This window comes from Perognathus longimembris, chromosome 8, assembly GCF_023159225.1.
Source record: "Perognathus longimembris pacificus isolate PPM17 chromosome 8, ASM2315922v1, whole genome shotgun sequence".
NCBI classification, from domain to species: domain Eukaryota; kingdom Metazoa; phylum Chordata; class Mammalia; order Rodentia; family Heteromyidae; genus Perognathus; species Perognathus longimembris.
The window spans coordinates 17,435,887-17,454,591 of record NC_063168.1 but is presented as its reverse complement, the minus strand read 5'-3'; the positions used below and the strand labels follow the sequence as shown (position 1 = coordinate 17,454,591).

The following is an 18,705-nucleotide window of genomic DNA, read 5'->3' as shown; positions in this document are numbered from 1 at the left end:
TGGATTTTTGCTGGATATTTTCATGGTAGCGAATCAGGCCTAGGCTGGCTTTGAACCAAGTTCTTCCAGATATCAGCCTCCTGTTTATAATATCATCTGCAGACCATAAAAACGATTAGTATTGGTAGCCCATGGGGGACATACAAGAAGCATGCCTATCCGGCCTGTCCATGTTCCTGAACGATTTTGCAAGCCTTATAACGCCTGTCCACAGGACAGATATTCCCACCCCTGCTTTAATATCATAAGTGTGTCCTAAGGTGACACAGAATAGATATAGATGTCAGTTAAGAACATCCTGGGACCAGAAGACTTGAGTCAAGGTCTCACCTCTGATACTTACCATGTGAGAACAAGCAAGTAACTTAATTCTATTGCCTCAGTTTCATTACCTATGAAATGGAAAACAGTAGCAAACTCTTTAAGAGACAAGGCTATTCAAAGTATTGGAACCGTGACACAAATTAAGATGAATAAAATGCAATATCACTTTCTCCCATTCCTTCCTCCTTGTCCTTATCCTCATCATGTTTTACTGCTGTCACTATGTCCCACCATCCATATATACCCTCCACTCTGCAAAGAGATCCTGCACTTCCTTATACTATATCCAGGCCTAGTGGCATCCATTTTCTTGCTAACAATTTTACCTGAGCCAAGTCAAGCTGTGGCACCTGCTGGATTGAGGCCATCTGGAGAGCTCCAATGATCCTCATACTCCCCTAGACCCCGAGGCAACCTTTCATTGCCTCCTCTCATGAAATCAATTGCCCTGGCCTGTCATGTAAGGAAAAGAGGACTTTGACACAGACCTGTGTGTGCTGGGGCAGAAAATGAAATCAACAGAAGGAGCTAAGCACCTGCTACTGTCCTTCTGGCTGAGCTCTGATCAATCCCTCTATGTCCTAATCCCTGTGACTTTTCTCTTTAGTGCAACTTTTTAGCTGAAGAGTTTACTCATGTAGAAAAGCAAGGAATTGCTTGTGATATTTTTACACATGGCTGTGGCTGTATAATAAAACATGTAAAGCACACTACTGTGGCTTTGGTGCTTTTGGCAATCAGGTTAGTCATGATATCAAACAAGATGTTGTCTACTTCCCCCAAATGATGACTTAATGACATCAAGAACTTATTCTAATAAGATATGTAATGAGCTATGGAAATGATCCCTGAAAGTATAGTAAAGGTCACATGTTTTTCACTGATGTGCATACTCTTGTTTTATGTATATATCATGATTTGCAATTGCTGGATTGTTGGATGGATGAGGGGGGGTGGATTTAAAGGAGAATAATGAAGGGTAAATAATATTGGAGTATATTGTACTATCTATGAAAATGGCATGAAGAAACTCACTGAAATCTAATGAACAATAGAAGGGTTAACGTAGGGAGGGGAACAGATTAGAACAGAACTTGAAGAGTTCTACACTGTACACTGTAGGAATATTTGGAAATGTAAATAATACCCCTTGTGTAACTAATATATACTGAGCAAAATATGCATATATCAACCATCTATTTTCATGATGGTGTAGTATAATAGCACCCGTGAGGCATGTAATAGCCTCCATCACTCACTTGTTGGGAGTGCTTACTTGGGCCCATCCTTCTCACATGACTGGTCCCCGTTGGGCTTAACTAATATAAAATGCCATGTCTGGGATGACTGAAATGAACCAGTTCTGTTCACCATGTTTGTCCTTTGTGTCCTGAGATTGCAGAGAGTAAGGCTAAATAAGACCAATGATGGGTGAATGGGCCTTGCACCATGTGTATGCACTATGGTGTCCAACATTGACTGGACCTAGACAAACCACAAAACCAAGGATAGAGGGATGTTTCTATACTAAAGAGTGACAAAGATCAGTTATGGATGGTGTGGTTAATTAAGCAACAAATACACTACAACTGTCTGAGTTTGGCTCAGCGATTCTGTTTCATCAAAGAGACAGGTTCCTAACTTTCATTCTGACTCCTTTAGGGCTACTAGTGGAAAGTCTAGAGGATATGGACTGTTAATTGGGTCAAACCAAACAAAGAGCTGGCACATAGGTATTGTTAACAATGGCAGTTGTACTTAAATTGCCTCAACAGAACCTGAATTTCGTAGGGGAATAGATGGAGTAGACGGAGAGAAATCCAAGGTCTGATTAAGTATTCTTTTTTTTTAGTGGAAATTGGTTCCATTAAGGAAAGATGCTTATGTATCCCAATTAAACTGATTTTGCTTCATGGAAGATAGTTGGTACCATCAAGAAAATGACCAAGAAATTTTGTTTCTCTTAAAAAGAAAAGAAATCAAGCAAAAATGGTGATTATTCTCTAAATGTTCTTCTTTTGGCTTCATAAGTGTGCCCCACCTCCATCCTAAACAATGAATAGGGTGTTCATTACCAAGGGATGTTTGCACTGATGGTACCTTAGCTTATTAAAATGGCTCTGGGTGGATTACTGCACTGACTGATTATCTTAATTGACCTTCAGACTAAAATTTGCTTGACTTAATGAGGCTCAATTCCTGTCAGGCCCCCTAGGCTAGATGGCTGCTAGTCAGTCATTTTGTTGCTTTGATATTTTTTTATTTTTAATAATAATTTTACACAAAGCTTAGGGAAGTATGGTAACATATGTCACAGTCATGAAGAGCCTGGATAAGCTACAATTATGGGAAGATTTAAGGCCTGAGATTCTTTTTCTTTTTTTTAACCCTATTAGAAATCATCTTCTACCCCATAATATGATCTTGTACTATACCATGGTATTGAAAGAGATAGTGATAGTTTTCCTTAGAGGAGTTTTCAAAGCATCTAGGTGACAGGACAGATGTTAAATGGTCAGACTTTTGTTAAATGTCATTAGCTGAGTGCAGAATCAGGTATTTACTTTTATTTCTGAAAGTGAGGATGGTACTGGGTGCATCAAATATCTCCATGGACAATTGGGCCAAGAGATGGATATGCAGAAAGCTTCTATTGCAGGAAAGATTTAACAAAGAAGGAGAACTTTCATTCTGCAGGAGGAAGAGAGTTGATTAAAGCTGCCTGGAGCACTGAGAAGGATTATATGCTACTATCTGAGCTCAGCACAAAAGAATGTTGTAATTGATTAATCATGCCTGTTGTAGCATATGTACTCATCCTGTCCAAATTCATCGTTTCACATCTTATTTCCATATAAAAAGACTTTTCCCCATTTTGTTATTATTTGTAAACATATCTCTATTAGTTTCATTCTTTCTTTTTTTCTTTTTTTAATTGTAAGGGTGATGACAGAGTGGTCACAGTTACATAAGTAAGGAAATGAGTACAGTTCTTTTTGAACAGTGTTACCCCTCGCTCATTTTCTCCTGCATTTCCCTCCCCCGATTTCCCTCCCTCCCAAGTTGTAAAGATCATTTCCAACACAGTGTCTTGTGAGTACCACTGTTGTATTTGTTCACACTTTGTCCTTTGTCTCACCATTTCTCTGATTTCCCTTCCCAAATCAGATAACTGTATATACAATGCAAAAGGTATTGGGGAAAAACAACAACAAACAAACAGTGACAACAGTGGGTGAAGCAAAGGGGCAGGGAGACAAATGATAAAAAAGAAATAATTGCATACAGTACACTAAGAAAAACAAAACAAAACCACACCACATTTTTCCATATCTTGAAGTTCATTTTGATTAGCATCATTTTATAAGGTAATATATGCATAGCTATTGGGCTATTGTGATCCTCTATTAGAACTATCTTAGACATATAGTGATTATTACAAATGAGGTAAACCATGGAGCCTATGTTTCTTTGGGTCTGGCTCTCTTCCCTCAATAGGATTTTTTCCAAGTCTTTCCATTTTCTTACAAATGGTGCGATAGCATTCTTTCTGATAGAAGCATAGAATTCCACTATGCTTACATAGCACATTTTCATGATCCATTCATCCATCAAGGGGCATCTGGGTTGATTTCATGTCTTTGCTATGGTACCTAATTCTGCAATGAACATGATTGTGCTGGTAGCTTTAGTGTGGCCTTGTTTGTGATCCCAAGAGTGGGATTGCTAGATCATAGGGAAGCTCTATGTTTAGTTTTTTGAGAAAGTTCCATACTGCTTTCCAGAGTGGTTGAGCTAGTTTACTTTCCCATTAGTAGTGTAGTAGCATTCCCTTTTGACCACATTCTCATCAGCATCCAGCATCCATCATTATTTGTTTTCTTGATAATGGCCATTCTAATTGGGGTGAGGTAGAATCTTAGTATTGTTTTGATTTGTATTTCTTTTATGGCCAGAGATCTTGAACATTTATTTATTCATGTGTCTTATTTCATCATCAGAGAAGTCTCTCTTTAAATATTTAGTGCATTTATTGATGGGGTGGTTGTTTCTTTGAGGATTTGTTTGGAGGGGTTAATGTTTTTAGCTCTCTCTATATTTTACATATGAAGCCTTTGCCTAGTGCAGATCTTCTCTCAATCTGTGAGCTTTCTATTTATCTTGCTACCTATATTATTTGCCATGCAGAAGCTCTGCAGTTTAATGCAATTCTATTTACCCAACCTTTCTTTGATTTGTTGTGTTTCTGGGTCTTTATTGAGAAAGTTTTAACTTGTGCCAAGGAGCCCTACTGTTTCCCCTATCCCTTCCTGTAATATTTTCAGGGTATCCGATCTTACAATGGGGTATTGGATACATTTGGAGTTGATTCTGGTGCAGCGTGTTATATAAGGATCCAACTTCAATTTTCTACATGTGTATAGCCAGTTCTGCCAGCATCATTTGCTGAAGATGCTGTCTTTCTTCCATCCTGTTTTTTTTTTTTTAATCCCTTATCCAAGATTAGGTGCCAGTAGGTCTGTGGGTAAATTTCTGGGTCTTCAGTTCGATTCCATTGGTCCTCAGTCCTCTTCATATGACAGTATCAAGCTGTTTGTGTGTAACTATGTCTTTATAATAGAGTTTGAAGTTGGTGTTGTTATTCCTCTAGCATTGTTCTTCCTGCTAAGAATTGTTTTTTTCTATTCAGAGTCATCTATTATTCCTTATGATTTTTTGGATTGCTTCTTCTATTTCATTAAAGAATTTTGTTGGAATATTGATGGGTATTGCATTAAATATGTAGGTAGCTTTTGGCAGTAATGTCATTTTCATGATGTTAATCCTCCCAATCCAGGAGCACAGGAGTTTTTTTCACTTCCTTAAATCTGCTTTTATTTCCTTTTTCAGATTTTTAAAGTTTTCCTTATAAAGGGCTTTCACATCTGTGGTTGATTCCTATGTTTGTTTGTTTGGTTTTTTTTGAGACTATTACAAAAAGACTTTATTTCCTGATTTCAGCCTTGCTCTTCTCATTGTTGGCATACAGAAAAGCTATTGAGGCATACAGAAAATTTATTGAACACTCTTTCCACTCATGCTTCACTCTACAAGTTATTGCATTGTTTATTTTTTGACATGTGATCTTGCTATGGTGCCCTGGTTGGACTCAAACTTCTGCCTCAGGCTTCTGAGCATCTGGAATTATAGGTGATTCTTTTTGATGATTCTTTTCTGCAGGCATCAGTATTTCAGTACAGTTTGTGTGTCTTAGGAGTTTTCTCATTTTATGAGTCTTCCAGTAAGAAGTGAAGATGAATATGATTTCACAAAATACTTTTCTCTCAGTCCCTCACTATGCACTTTCTCCCAGCCTCACCCTTTTGCAACTTTGTGTAACACAAGTCCAGAGCCCATGTCTTTATTTCCTCTAGGTAATAATCAAATATACCTGCCTACAACTTTGAATCCAAAGACACAGCCTATTCTATGGCTTTCAAACTCTGTCTATCCTTTGAAGTAACTGGACATCTTGTCTCTTTCCATTAGGTAGTATTTCTTTCTATTGCCTTGCACTGTGAACTTGACTGATAAGAATCTTTTTTAGGGAAGTGTTCTGAAAACTTTATTCTGTAGAGGAAACACTTAGCTATTTTATCAAAATACAGATAAAATGCTAGACCATGCAGCCATCCAGCAGACCACGGTCCTCCTACATTTGCCTCCTATGTAACTGTGATTACAAGTTTTAACTACCATACCTAGCTTGCTCTTTGGGATATGGTCACTTTTTGCCTGCTTTAGGTTCAAATTATGATCCTTTTATTTCCATTTCCCACATAGCTGAGAGTAAAGGTGTGGGCCATCATACCTGGCCTGGGTATATCTTTCTAGTACCCCCAACCAGGAACTGGCAATGATGATGACCTGTGGACTGCACTTTACATTGGTAAGATGTAGTGATGGAAAGGCAGACTGAAAGCTGTCATAGTTGGTGGAAAAATATTTCAGACTGGTTTGGTTAAATTAAGGCAAGACAAGTACTGCAGGCAACAGAATCCAACATAGTCAAAGGCTCTAACAAAATGGAATGTTGTTTCTCAGTTCTGTAGCAATACTGGGCTAACAGGACATCAGTATTTATTCAAGCAGTCAAAATCACAGGCTGAATGGGGGAAAAGAATCCAAGGTCATCTCAAAAGTCACCCATATTCCACCTAAATAGAAATGGGAGAGAACCAAAGGAGTGGTTATGAGAAATATTTACTCAATTCTTTTCAATTTCTTATTACAAGACCTAAAATTCAAAAAAAGCATAGTTTGTTGAAATATTATTATGCATAGACTTGTAACCACAACACATAGAAATAGAATTTTGTCTGCCTCCCTAGCATCCTCTCCACATGCTCCTTTCCTCTCTCTAAAAGCAAATAACATCCTGGCTTTAAAATAACTACTTCCTTCTGTTTCTTTATGGTTTTGCTGCCTGAATGCATAGCATATCTGTAGGTGATATAGTTTTTTCTTGTATTAAAGGATATAGTGTTTAACCTCTCTTAATCTCCTGTATTCCTTCTTATCTTTACTCCTTCCTTTAGCTAAAAACCTCCCCCACCCCCACTCCTCACACACACATTGGGAAAAGGGATTGGGTCTGTGGGAAGTACTGGTAGTTTGAACTCAGGACCTTGTGTTTGTTGAGCTGGCATGATATTATGGAGCTAGGCCTTTAGCCTTAGTTATTTTTTTTATGATAAAGTCCATCCCCGACCACAATGCATGTATCTGAACTAGAATATGCATACAGTTACTATCCAATTTGCCTTCTGGGGATATGGAGTCTTATGGGTTTTTCTGCTTGTGCTAGCTTGACACCACTATCCTGCCAATTTCAGCCTACCTTGTAACTTTGGATGACAGACACATGCCACTATGCCCAGCTATGGGTTAAGAAGTCTCATGAAATTTCCTGCCCAGGCTGGCCTCAAATAATAATCTTTCAATTCTCAGCTACCTCAGTATTATTGCTATTATTGTAAGTGTAAACTACTGGTATCTGACTTAATAATCTGTATTTTGAAGACATCTGGCTGTTGGTTTTTCAGTGTTTGGAATTGGCTAATTGGATGCGCATATACAGTTTCATAACTTACTGTGTTATAGGTTTTTTCCCTATATCACCAGGCTCATTTAGGGCTTCTACCAGTTTCAGTTATTATTCTTTTTGACAACACTGTAGTTGGGATTGAGCCATTCTGTCAGGATATACATAGTACCCACTCATCTTATAGTTTTCTAGTGTTTTCAACTACTGATGCTTATTGTCCAGATTTCTCATTTCATTGTAGAATGGTGATATTATATATCTTTTCTTTTTTTAACAGCTTAGGGAGAGTATGTTTAAACAGACTCCTTTCCTATTCAGAATATCTAGGTACAGGTTTGAAACATTGATACCCAGCCCTTTATCTTTTCTTTCTTCCCTACTCCTGGTTAGCAAGGACATTGTATCTGCTTAGTTAAAATCTCATAATGAATTTTTGTATTATTGTACATTTAAGTACAATACATAAAACCAAATATTAAAATTACTATTGCAATTGCAGTTAGACAAAACACAATATTGCTATGTATGGTACTTTCTTTCTCCTCCTGTTTTAAAGTACTGTAGTATGTCTTCATCATCAAAGAATAGAACTCTTTTGCATTTATCCATCATTTAATTTTTAGTTCTTTGGATAAGGATATACCAAACATTCACTGTTATTTTTGTGTTGATATTTTCCTAGTTACTTTAGTTCTTAAACCCATTATTAGTAGAAAAGCTCATGTGAGCAATATTCTTACTTCTTTTATTATTATCTTTAGTTTGCAGTGGAGTTTAACAAAGCAGTTTGTGAATACAATGCATCCCGATCAATGCATCCATCACCCCTTTCAGTATTGTCAATAATACCTCTAACCCTAACCTCTTCCCTCACGTTTCTTAATTTTTTAAGCTATACATTGAATTCTTGACTGTAATCTCCCTCTTCTGTTCATTCCTCTACTCCTCCCCCCTTGAACCCACCCTACCCTTTTAAGTACCTGTTTCCTGGTATTTAATTTGTTAAATTTTGCCTTTTCCCTTTTAAGAAAGTATATTATTTGAGTTCCCCTTGAAACTATCATATTTCATTGAAAATATTTGTATATACTTGCATACCACCCAACATGCTTCCTTATAAATTTATAGACTAATTCTGGCTTTCAGATATGAGAGAAGACATACAACCTTTGTCTCTCTGGACCTGACTTACTTCTCTTAACATAATTTTTTCCAGGTCCTTGCTTTTTGAATGTTACTTGGTGTTAGATTTTTAAAGTAGGTAGCAGGTAAAGGAGAACGCCACGTGGTATTCAGGCAGGAGAGAAAGTTTATTACCGAACTGCTGGCCTGTGGCCTAGGTGATCCATGGCTCGAGAGAAAGGAGAGAGAGCGACCCCCACCCAGCCCTGCCTTATATCTAGGGCAGGGGCAAGGGGTGTGGCCAGGTGGATTAGGATGTGACCTCAGGGAAAGGGGAGGTAACTGCCTCCAGGTGTGCAGGTTACCCAGGTAACTGGGTGGAGACTTAATGAGGTGGGGGCATCTACATGGAGCCTCAGGGAGAGGACCTAACACTTGGATTTTTGGTATGTGTGTGTGTTCATGCACAGGTGCTTTAGATCCTTGACTGTTGGTTTGATTGGTTATAAACTTCCTAGCTCTCATTTTCTTTCATAAGTATCCTAGCATAGTACTTTATTTCTTTTGTCATAAAGCTTTGAGATTAAAGTCTTGCTGATCTTCTTATTTCCTTTCCTTCTACATCATCTGCTTAAGTTAACAAGGGTTATTTCCTCCAATTTATTTTAGAATCCAATCCTGATGTGTATATTGGTTGGTAGTCATGGCCTGTTTTTTCTCAGGTACATATATTCTTTCAGAACTTTTTTTCACCTTTATTTAATCTTTTTTGTTTGGTTGGCAAATACGTACACACATATAAAGTAAAATGTGATATTTTTGCATACATATACATCACAAAGAGATTAAATTAGGTTAACATATATCTATCACCTGAGGTATTTGTGATGAGAACATTTAAAATGTCTATTATCAGTGTTTGTTTTGTTTTGTTTCTGATGATACTTGGGTTTAAACTCAGTGCCTGTCATTCCCTCAGCTTGCTTGTTCAACTGGAACTCCGTCACTTTGAACAATGGTCCTTTATATCTCAGCTTCCTGAGCAGATAGGATTGCAGGCTTGAGCCAGTGGGAACTTTGGAATATAAAATGTATTATTAGAATGTCATGATGTAAGTTTATTATAGCTTTCAGCATTCATTGTTTGCTTAATTTTTTTTCTTAAGAAATTTGAGTTTCTTTTCTTGTGTTCAAGGCTTGTCAACTTTGCTTAAATTGTTTATTAGCTTCCCTACCCCCCATTTCTTTTGAAATAAACAAAAATAATCGCACAATACGTTTACTATTATGGAATTTGTTTTTTCTAGTGTTTTTCAAGTGATAATCTTTTATTACTAAATTTTAGGACCTGATTCTTAGTTGTTTCTTATTATAGTTTGCATTGTTCTTTCATATTACAGATCAATGCTTTAAAGTATTTTAATTAGTTTGAAATAGTAGTTGAGTCTATCTTTTAGGTGTATCTTCCTATGCTTTAAGCATATACAGCGACACTATTATCTACATATTTCCATTTTTTCTTATAACTTTGTACTAGACTTGCCTACTTTAGGGGACAAAAACTTTGTGCAAGTTCAGAAAGGAGTGTAATGCCTATCTTTTTCTTCGAGCTTCGTAGAGCTCTCCATTGTTATATTTCGGTGAGCATTAAAAATTGGTGGCTTGGTTGATAACATAGTCTGACTCATTCTACCCCATCCCAAATTTGTCAGACTTTCTCCATTGCTCTCCATCATCTCTGTCAAGTTCATATTTGATTACTTTCCCAGAAGTGCCTTCTCCATGAGAAGCTACTCCCTGAAACTGAGCCATGGCTTTAATTGCCATGGTTAGCTTTAATTGATCACTGCATGGTTTCCTTCAGGTCCTTGTACTACAGGTTCTATTCGCCATCAGAGTACCATCAGAAACAAAACAAAACAAATACTGATAATAGACATTTTGCAGGGGAGTTATCTAACTCATCTAATTTCTAGCTCTTCTTTTAAAACACTGGTTTAAGAATGCTATGCATGTCATATTGTTGTTGTAAGAGTCAAATTATATAATTGATAAAGATCTTAGACTGAATCCAGGTGCAGTGGCTAAAGACTATAATCTTAGCTACTTGAAAGATAGAGATTGAAGGATTGCAGTTCAAAGCCTGTTCCTGGCAATGCTTCTTTGTGGTGGCAAGCATCTCTTGATTCAGTTATAGGAAAGTACAATGATGTCTGGGCCTGCCTGTGAGCACCTGTCTTCCCATCAAGTTAAGAGAAGCAGGAATAGAGGCTTCATAATCCAGACCTGCCTAGGAATAAATTGAATCCTTATCTTGAAAATATCCAAGGCAAATCCATTCATTTCCATGCAAATGACAAAATTTCATTTTTCCTAATGGTTGAAGAGTGTGTGTGTATATATATATATATATATATATATGTTTAATGTCATATATTCTTGATTTATTTATCTATTGTGAAATATCTGGGTTGTTTGCATAACTTAACTATTGTGATTAGTGCAGCAGCAAACATAAGCATGCAAGTGACTTTATCGTATCCTCATTTGCAATCTTTTGGATAAATAGCCAGAAGTGGTAAACACACTGAGAGACATATGCATATATCCATAACCAACTTAGCTAAAATATAATACATGAAAGAATGAAACTCCATGTTGTAAAACCTTTGAAAAATTAGCACAAAATTTAATAAAACGACTATCAGGAAGCTGAAACATATTTAGAATGAGTGTAGAAGAGAATGGTGGATGAATACAGTGACAATAAATACTCCATGTATATATGGAAAGTTGTTATGCTTGGTGGAAGAAAGAGGTAGGTGGGAGGATGATGGACAATGAGGGGAAGGGTTGATTCTGTTTACGTGTACCATACGCATACATGGACATATTATATTGTAACCCTCTTATGTACCACCTGTAGACTTAGAAAAAAATATAAAAAGAAGAAGGAAAAAAGGAAATAACCAATGTCCAGAGGGCTAGCAGAGTGGCTTAAGTGGTAGAGTGCTTACTTAGCAAGAACAATGCCCTGAGTTCAAATCCAGTGCTTCCCCTTCCCAAATGATCTTAGCTGAGTATTTTGGGTGTTGTACACCTACTTAAATTATGAGCTTATCAACCAACATTATTCCCAGGCATTAATTTAAGACTTTTTTTGTCAAATAAGTAAGCAATATCAACTTTACATGGCCTCTATTATATTTTACATGATTAAATGTCAAAACCAATATAGAGTAAAACCAGTCTAATTTATATACACACACATGCATTTCTTGTTAATTAGTGTACAAATGTAGTGAAGTTTGCTCACAGTTCTTTTTTCTGACCAAGAGCAAATGTGTATATATTACCTTGTCAAATTTCCAACCGCACACTCCCTGAAAATGAATCTTTTAGCATCTTATCTTGTGTATATTGTCATTTGTATCCTGTATATATTCAGACAGTTATAAATAAGCAGCCCTGAGAGATTCCAGGGATTGTTTTGCTTTGTTTTTGTGCAGCTACCCTGTATCTTCCTCTCTTTTATACTGTGGAAATGATGGGAAATTTTCATTGTTAGAAGATCTAGGTTTGGGGCTGGGAATATGGCCTAGTGGCAAGAGTGCTTGCCTCATATACACGAAGCCCTGGGTTTAATTCCTCAGCACCACATATATAGAAAACGGCCAGAAGTGGCACTGTGGCTCAAGTGGTAGAGTGCTAGCCTTGAGCAAAAAGAAGCCAGGGACAGTGCTCAGGCCCTGAGTCCAAGGCCCAGGACTGGCAAAAAAAAAGAAAAAAAAAAGATCTAAGTTTGTTTATTCTTTCTTTCCTTGAAGAACAATTGCAAATCTTTCATTCTGGGGCTTAACAACTATAGCACCATAACACCTGTCACTTCTAGGTAATACAAAGATAGTGGATTTAGGAAGAGCAGGAGACTGCACAGTGATTATTTTAGGAGTGACTTTGGTGCTCAGTTCTTCATCCACAGTTCTTCCCAAGTGCTGGCTGAGGCCTAGATTTCTTCTTTTCTAAAGAGGTTGAATTCTTGAACTGTATCTTGATTCAGAACTCCTGAAGAATCACATTCAGGTCAAGGAATAAGAACAGACTTTTTAATCAAAGAGGGCACAGAATGTATTAAACTACAGGTGGGTTACACATTCAGCAACACTGAGCAAATTACACTTAATTTATAGGCAGACATTCATTGTTTTTCTTTAATGTGATAAATATGAACTAATAAAACTAAAAAGAGAAAGTTGGGACATTATTTATAAGGCCATGAGATCTGGAAAAAAATTGGAAATTCCATTCCTTAACCATATGTCTCTTTATGTGTGTTTATTTTGATTGTAGCTTCGGAAAGCAGTGATGGATCACATATCTGATTCCTTCTTGGAAACCAATGTCCCTTTGCTGGTTCTCATCGAGGCTGCGAAGAGTGGCAATGAGAAGGAAGTGAAAGAATATGCCCAGGTTTTTCGTGAACATGCCAACAAGCTGGTGGAGGTAAGTGAAGAGAAACTGGGATTCAAATTTATTGACAGATGGTAGAATATATTGAGTATTGAGTTTATCTCTACATATCACAGTTATAATATCAAGAGAAGAAAACCCTTGTGTTTTTTTTTGAACAATAAAATCTGATATTTTTTTCTTCTTTTACCTTTAATGACACGTTTTCACAGGCACTAGATCATTAGTAATCTCTCATCTAGCTCATCTCTTTAATCAGGCTCTGAACCATGTCTGCCAATTTTCCTGAACAATAGTTAGAGGCTGCAACTTAAGTAGAAAGGACTCTTTCCAAAGCACTAATTATCAGGCTTGATTTGAATGGGAATTTAGTACATTGATCTCATTCTCTCCTTACACTGAAGTCTAAATTGGGTGATCATACTGTGAATTTTTTTTGGGGGGGGCGGGACTTCTGACTTTTCTTCAGTAGATGCTTAGGCTTTTGGTAAAGAGATCTTGGGGACTGTACTAGTATAAATTTAGGATCATAAGTATATAATAAGTGTTAGAAAAAATCAGCAGAAGTTACTTTAGAAGCACAAAATTGTCCTGACTGATATTGAATAAAATGGCTACTTGAGTTTAGAAGCTGAACACCAACATTGTGACAAAGATAGGATGGTCTGAGGCAAATGGGGAATACAGATGTTAAAAGGAAGTGTGTATGTGTGTGTGTGTGTGTGTGTGTGTGTGTGTGTAGCAAAAGAGCCAAGAATGGGCGAGGAGACTGCTATGATTCTAGAAAATTATTATTATACCAAGTTAAAACTTTTGAGGGTTCTGAGCCATGAGAGTTCATTCTTGCTTAGATTCACATAAAAATAAAATCACTTAAATTCACAGAGAATTTAAGTTCTTTTTGTTATATTTTGTTTTCTTGGAGTGGAAAAGTTCTTAATAGTTCCTTAGGTGCAAAATTCTCTCCTGTTTTGCTTTGGAGGAGGGATAAGACAGTGCTCGCTTGAGTTGTATGTGAAGCACATAGTGAGTTTGCTCTTCAGTTAGTTGGCAGCACTGCTAGTGGACCTGACACTGAAGATGGTCAGCCAGCACAGTCTGACATCAAGTTCTTGGTGCTGTGGGATGTGGGCTAAGACATCATCCCTGATAGCAGTCTACATTTTATATGTACTAGTTTTGTTGAGTTGTCTTCTAATAATTTACCATTTTTCTTTAATTTTCTAATTCATTAGCATAAAGTTGTCCATGTTATCTTTGTAACTTTTGTTTAATGTGGGGTTCTACATGAGTGTTTTTTTTTTTTTACTTCTTATATGGTTATTTGGAGTCTTCTCTTTCTCTCTCTCTGTCTCTCTTTCTCTCTCTCTCTGATGAGTAACAAAAGCACTTTTGCAAGTGGTTTTCCAGTATAATCATATTACAAAAACCTTTCAACTTTATGTTTTTGTTTGTTTGCTACTTTGCTTCTTCTCTAACTTTATATTTCCTCTACCTTCTTCCAGTATAACTGACTTTACTGTTCTAATTTTTTTGAAATGGATAATCACATCAACTTTTTTAGCATTCTCATTTTTGTATATTTAAGTGTGTTTAAGGCTGTACATGTTTTTTAACCTATGCTATAATCTTGTTATTTCCTACTGACCTAATTTTTAGTTTGTACATCCATTTGTGTCTAATACACATGAAATCTCTTTATTGAGTTACATTTCTAGGAAACAGACTTTTCTATTTCCTTCTCCTCCAATTCCTTCAAATTCTCCTGGCTTCCTTTCCCACTAAAACTGATTTCAGATCTAGTAAATTTCACTGTCAAGTTATCCCCTTTAAAAATCTTAATCATAATTAGTTCAAAATAATTAATGTTCCCTCATCTGAAGAATCTAGCCAATTCAGCTAAATAACTTTGGCCTGATCCTGCAGTTTTAGCTTTGGTTTTAACACAGGAGTTCTTGCAGTCCACAAAGGCACTGGCTAATCTTATACATGGGCTCCCTTTCCTGCCATACAAAGCAAAAACCAGAGAAAAAGAAGCAGAAAAAAGTGGCCCTGGGATTTTTTTTTCTTTCTCTCCTTTGGTCAATGGACCATTTCTGAAACAGTGAGTTCTCAATCTCACCCACAGATCTTCAACAATTGGATGACCTACATCTCTGTGTTGTGGTGGTCTATAGGTGGGCAAGCCCCGGAACTCCCTTGGATGTCATTATTGATAAGCAGTCATTCCCACCAAGGGAATTCTTTCACAGTGGGACTTGTAAGGCACCAGAGTAGGTATCCACACCTGCCTGTAATGGTTTCAATAAAGACACAGATGTGTGGCCATAGGTTTTTTAAAAAATATTATTTTCATATTAAGTATGTGGCTGTAGTCGTGCAGTTCAGAGTTTCTCATAGGCCCTGAACTTGAATAGTTTTCATTTTCCTAGTGGCACCCTTTTACCAAATGTGCTTTCCTTCCTTTTACAAATTTTATGTTTATTTATTTTTTATTATCTTTAAGTACGTATGCAAAGGGGTTTCACATTATTATGTCAATTTATAAGAACTAGGCACCTTGATCAGTTTCACCCCTACAACCATCACTCCACTCCCAATCTAGCCCAACCTCACATATCAAAAACTTCACATATCACATATCAGCTTGACTATTTATGGGTCTGAAAGGAAATGAAGGTAGAAAGATAGTGATTAAAATGATCCTTCAAACATTCAAACATTGGGCAAGATTTATTGCAGTGTTTGATTTTATTTGATTTCTTCTGGTTGCATTTTTTGATATGCCAGGTAACATTCAATAAATTTATTTTAACAGATACATAATAGTGCATGTATATGAAATTCCATATGATATTCCATTGCATGTAGACATTCTGTAATGATCAGATTAGGGTAAAGTATGTTCATCAACACATTAATCATTTTTTTCATAGTGGTGCCATTCAAAGTCTTCTCTCCTAGTTATCTCAACAATGTAGTGCATTATTGTAGTGCAATATTTGGAGTCACCCTCCTGTGTAGTAAAACATCACCAACTATTTTCTCTTATCTCCTCCAATCTCCTCTTCAAAACAAAGAGGATCTGAATGTATTCTCCTAAAGAATCCTCTTCAGGGTAGCTTGAGGTTGACTATCTCAAGGCAATCAGACATCTGGGTGAAGCTCTGATCAGCCTGGTGCCTGTGGCTTGGGGCTGTAATCCTAATTACTAAGGAGGCTGAGATCTGAGGATCTTGATTCAAAGCCAGCCTGGGCAGGAAAGTCTGTCAGTCTCTTATCCCTGATAAACTACACCTTGAGTACAGAAAGGCTCAGGACAGAGCCCAGGCCCTGAGTTCAAGCTTCTGCACTGGCAACAGGAGGAGGCGGGGGAGGGGAGGGGAGGAGAGAAGAAAGAACAAAGAAAAATCCAGACACTTTTCTTTCCTATATTCCTATAGAAAAATCTTCCAGAAATGCCAATATGCAATATCCGATGTATTTCAACACACTCTCCAATCATTATATCCAGGAATGTGAGACTGCTAAATCTATGAAATTCCCTGCCTCTTAGCCGCTACCTTCAGTCTGATTCCAAGGTTTTTCTATGAGCACTAAGAATGAGCAAATGCAGGGAGGGTGACGGAGTCAAGATCCCATCAGTTTCTAGTCTAGTGTAAGGGATGACTCCTGTGTGGAGCCATCTACTTCCTCTGCCATCTTGCTTTCCCCTCCACATCACATGTCACTGTCTCTTGAGAGCCCCAGATAGACCCTTAAATTTCCACTAATGTAAATCATGTGAGTTACTCAGAATAAGTTACATGGTGAATGTATGAAATAATCTACGAATGAGTGAGTGATTATGGTGTTAGTCCTTCAGTATTTTTGGACTATTCTATTTGAGTATTGTATATATATTTAACTTTCCATCCATTTATATATGAATTTCTTGTTATATTTCTGGGTCCTTTTTCCTTTGGTTGATATTTTGGTGTTCACAAAAAATGGATGCTATCACATAAATGGGCTTATCACAATCTATTACGTGATGAGGTGGCTCTTAAAAGTTGTCAACAGAATAGTTTTAGTGCAAAGGAGATACCAGTAAAATAGGAATAGGAAAACTTGATTTTGACTGTTCAAGGGGGAAATCAGTAGAGTTTTTCTCTACAGTAGTTGTTAGTATTTTGTAAAGCACCAGGGTCCCATGATTAGGAAAATCTGAGAGTTCAGACATGACGTTTTATGATATGTATGCCAGCCACTGGAGGAAGTATTACCCATAGAGATGAATAGACTAATAATTACTCATCTTTTCCTCCTTTCCAATATCAGGAACTCAATGTCTCTGAGGGGTTGCATAAGGACTTCAGGGTGTCTGACACTGAGAGAGTCTTAAGCTGATCAGAGCACACCTGTTGTACCTCATTTCCAAGCAAGCTAAATGGAGTTTGGAGAAATGGAATGCAAATGATGACAACTCAGTACCAAAGTAATGTCGGGGTTGGGGGAGGAGTGGATGTAAATTGGGGGCAAAATATGCATTGCTGCAATAAAAATAAAAGCTAATCTTGAAAATGAGATGCAGAAGCAATACAGCTGTTTTAGTCTCAAAAGTTTTATTCCTCCTATTGCTTGGCTGCTCAGTTGAGTTCTTCTTTCTCCCTATCTCAACCTCTAACACCCTAGGGCATGCCTCAGTGTTCAATGGTGTGGGAATTAAAGTAGCTCCCATCTGGCCACTCTCATCTAATGACCTCCTCAGTCTTGGTTTGTACCCATTAGGCTGAGTGAATAGGGTTCTAAGAAAGAAAAGTGGAAATATATTACCCCTGTCAAAGACTTCCTATTTCACTCAGGTAAAGACCAACATTTCAAGTGAACCTACATGGATTGCATGGTTTGGATGTCTCATAAGTCTCCAGACTCTCTCCTGTCTTTTCCCTCATTTCTGCAAGGTATTTTTGATTTGTTAAATGTCTTTGCTCCCTTTCACTTTTGGCCTTTTGTAGAGTGTCCTTTCCTGGCACTGCCCCCACCCCACTCCCAGCCCTTCCTCTCATTTCTATCTATTGTTTGACTTTCATTCTAAGCATGTACCCAAGTAGGATCAGTTTCTTACCTTTTAAATTTTGTAATTTTCCCATTTGGTTTAGGATTGAGTTCTACAGCTATGTACTATGTCTTCTGCCAAATTACCAATTCCTTTAGGGTAGGACTGTATTGAACTGATTCCTAATCACACTTTAGCACCCTGCTGACTGCCTCTGCATAGCAGGTATTCAATAAAGAGCTGGTGCCTAAAGAATGAGTAAAGTAATACAGGCAGCCAACAATGTCACTGGTTTTTTCCTCCTTAGATGACATATTTTAATAATATGGCTGTAGGATTCTAAGGGTTACCTTAGAGATCAGAAGTCAAGAGGCATTGTATCTGCTTAATTCTCTACTACCGAGGAGGAATTTTGGGTCCAGGAAGAACTGAAGTGTAGAACTCCCATTTCCCCTGAGTAGAAAGGACTTGATATTTACTTCTCCGATTCCTGGCAGGAGAAGTAAGTACCTTTCCCAGTCTGCTCCTAAGTCTACTGTGGACTCCCTTTGCCTTCTAAGCATACTTTTATTTCCATTCTCAGTTAGAGTGGATGTGAGGAAGTGAGCTGGTTTGATCTGACAAAGCAGAGCATTGACACCAGGAAAATGATAGATTGAACACA

The 18,705-nt window shown here is 37.4% G+C and overlaps 1 protein-coding gene across 1 annotated transcript in view; it reads left to right on the top strand.

The window, feature by feature from the left end:
* Positions 1-18,705, top strand: part of Ctnna2 (catenin alpha 2) — a 1,054,352-nt gene that overhangs the window by 831,628 nt on the left and 204,019 nt on the right. Inside the window, exon 11 of the mRNA XM_048352594.1 lies at positions 12,884-13,036. Within this exon, the coding sequence (XP_048208551.1) occupies positions 12,884-13,036 (153 nt within the window). The remainder of the gene's footprint in view (positions 1-12,883; positions 13,037-18,705) is intronic.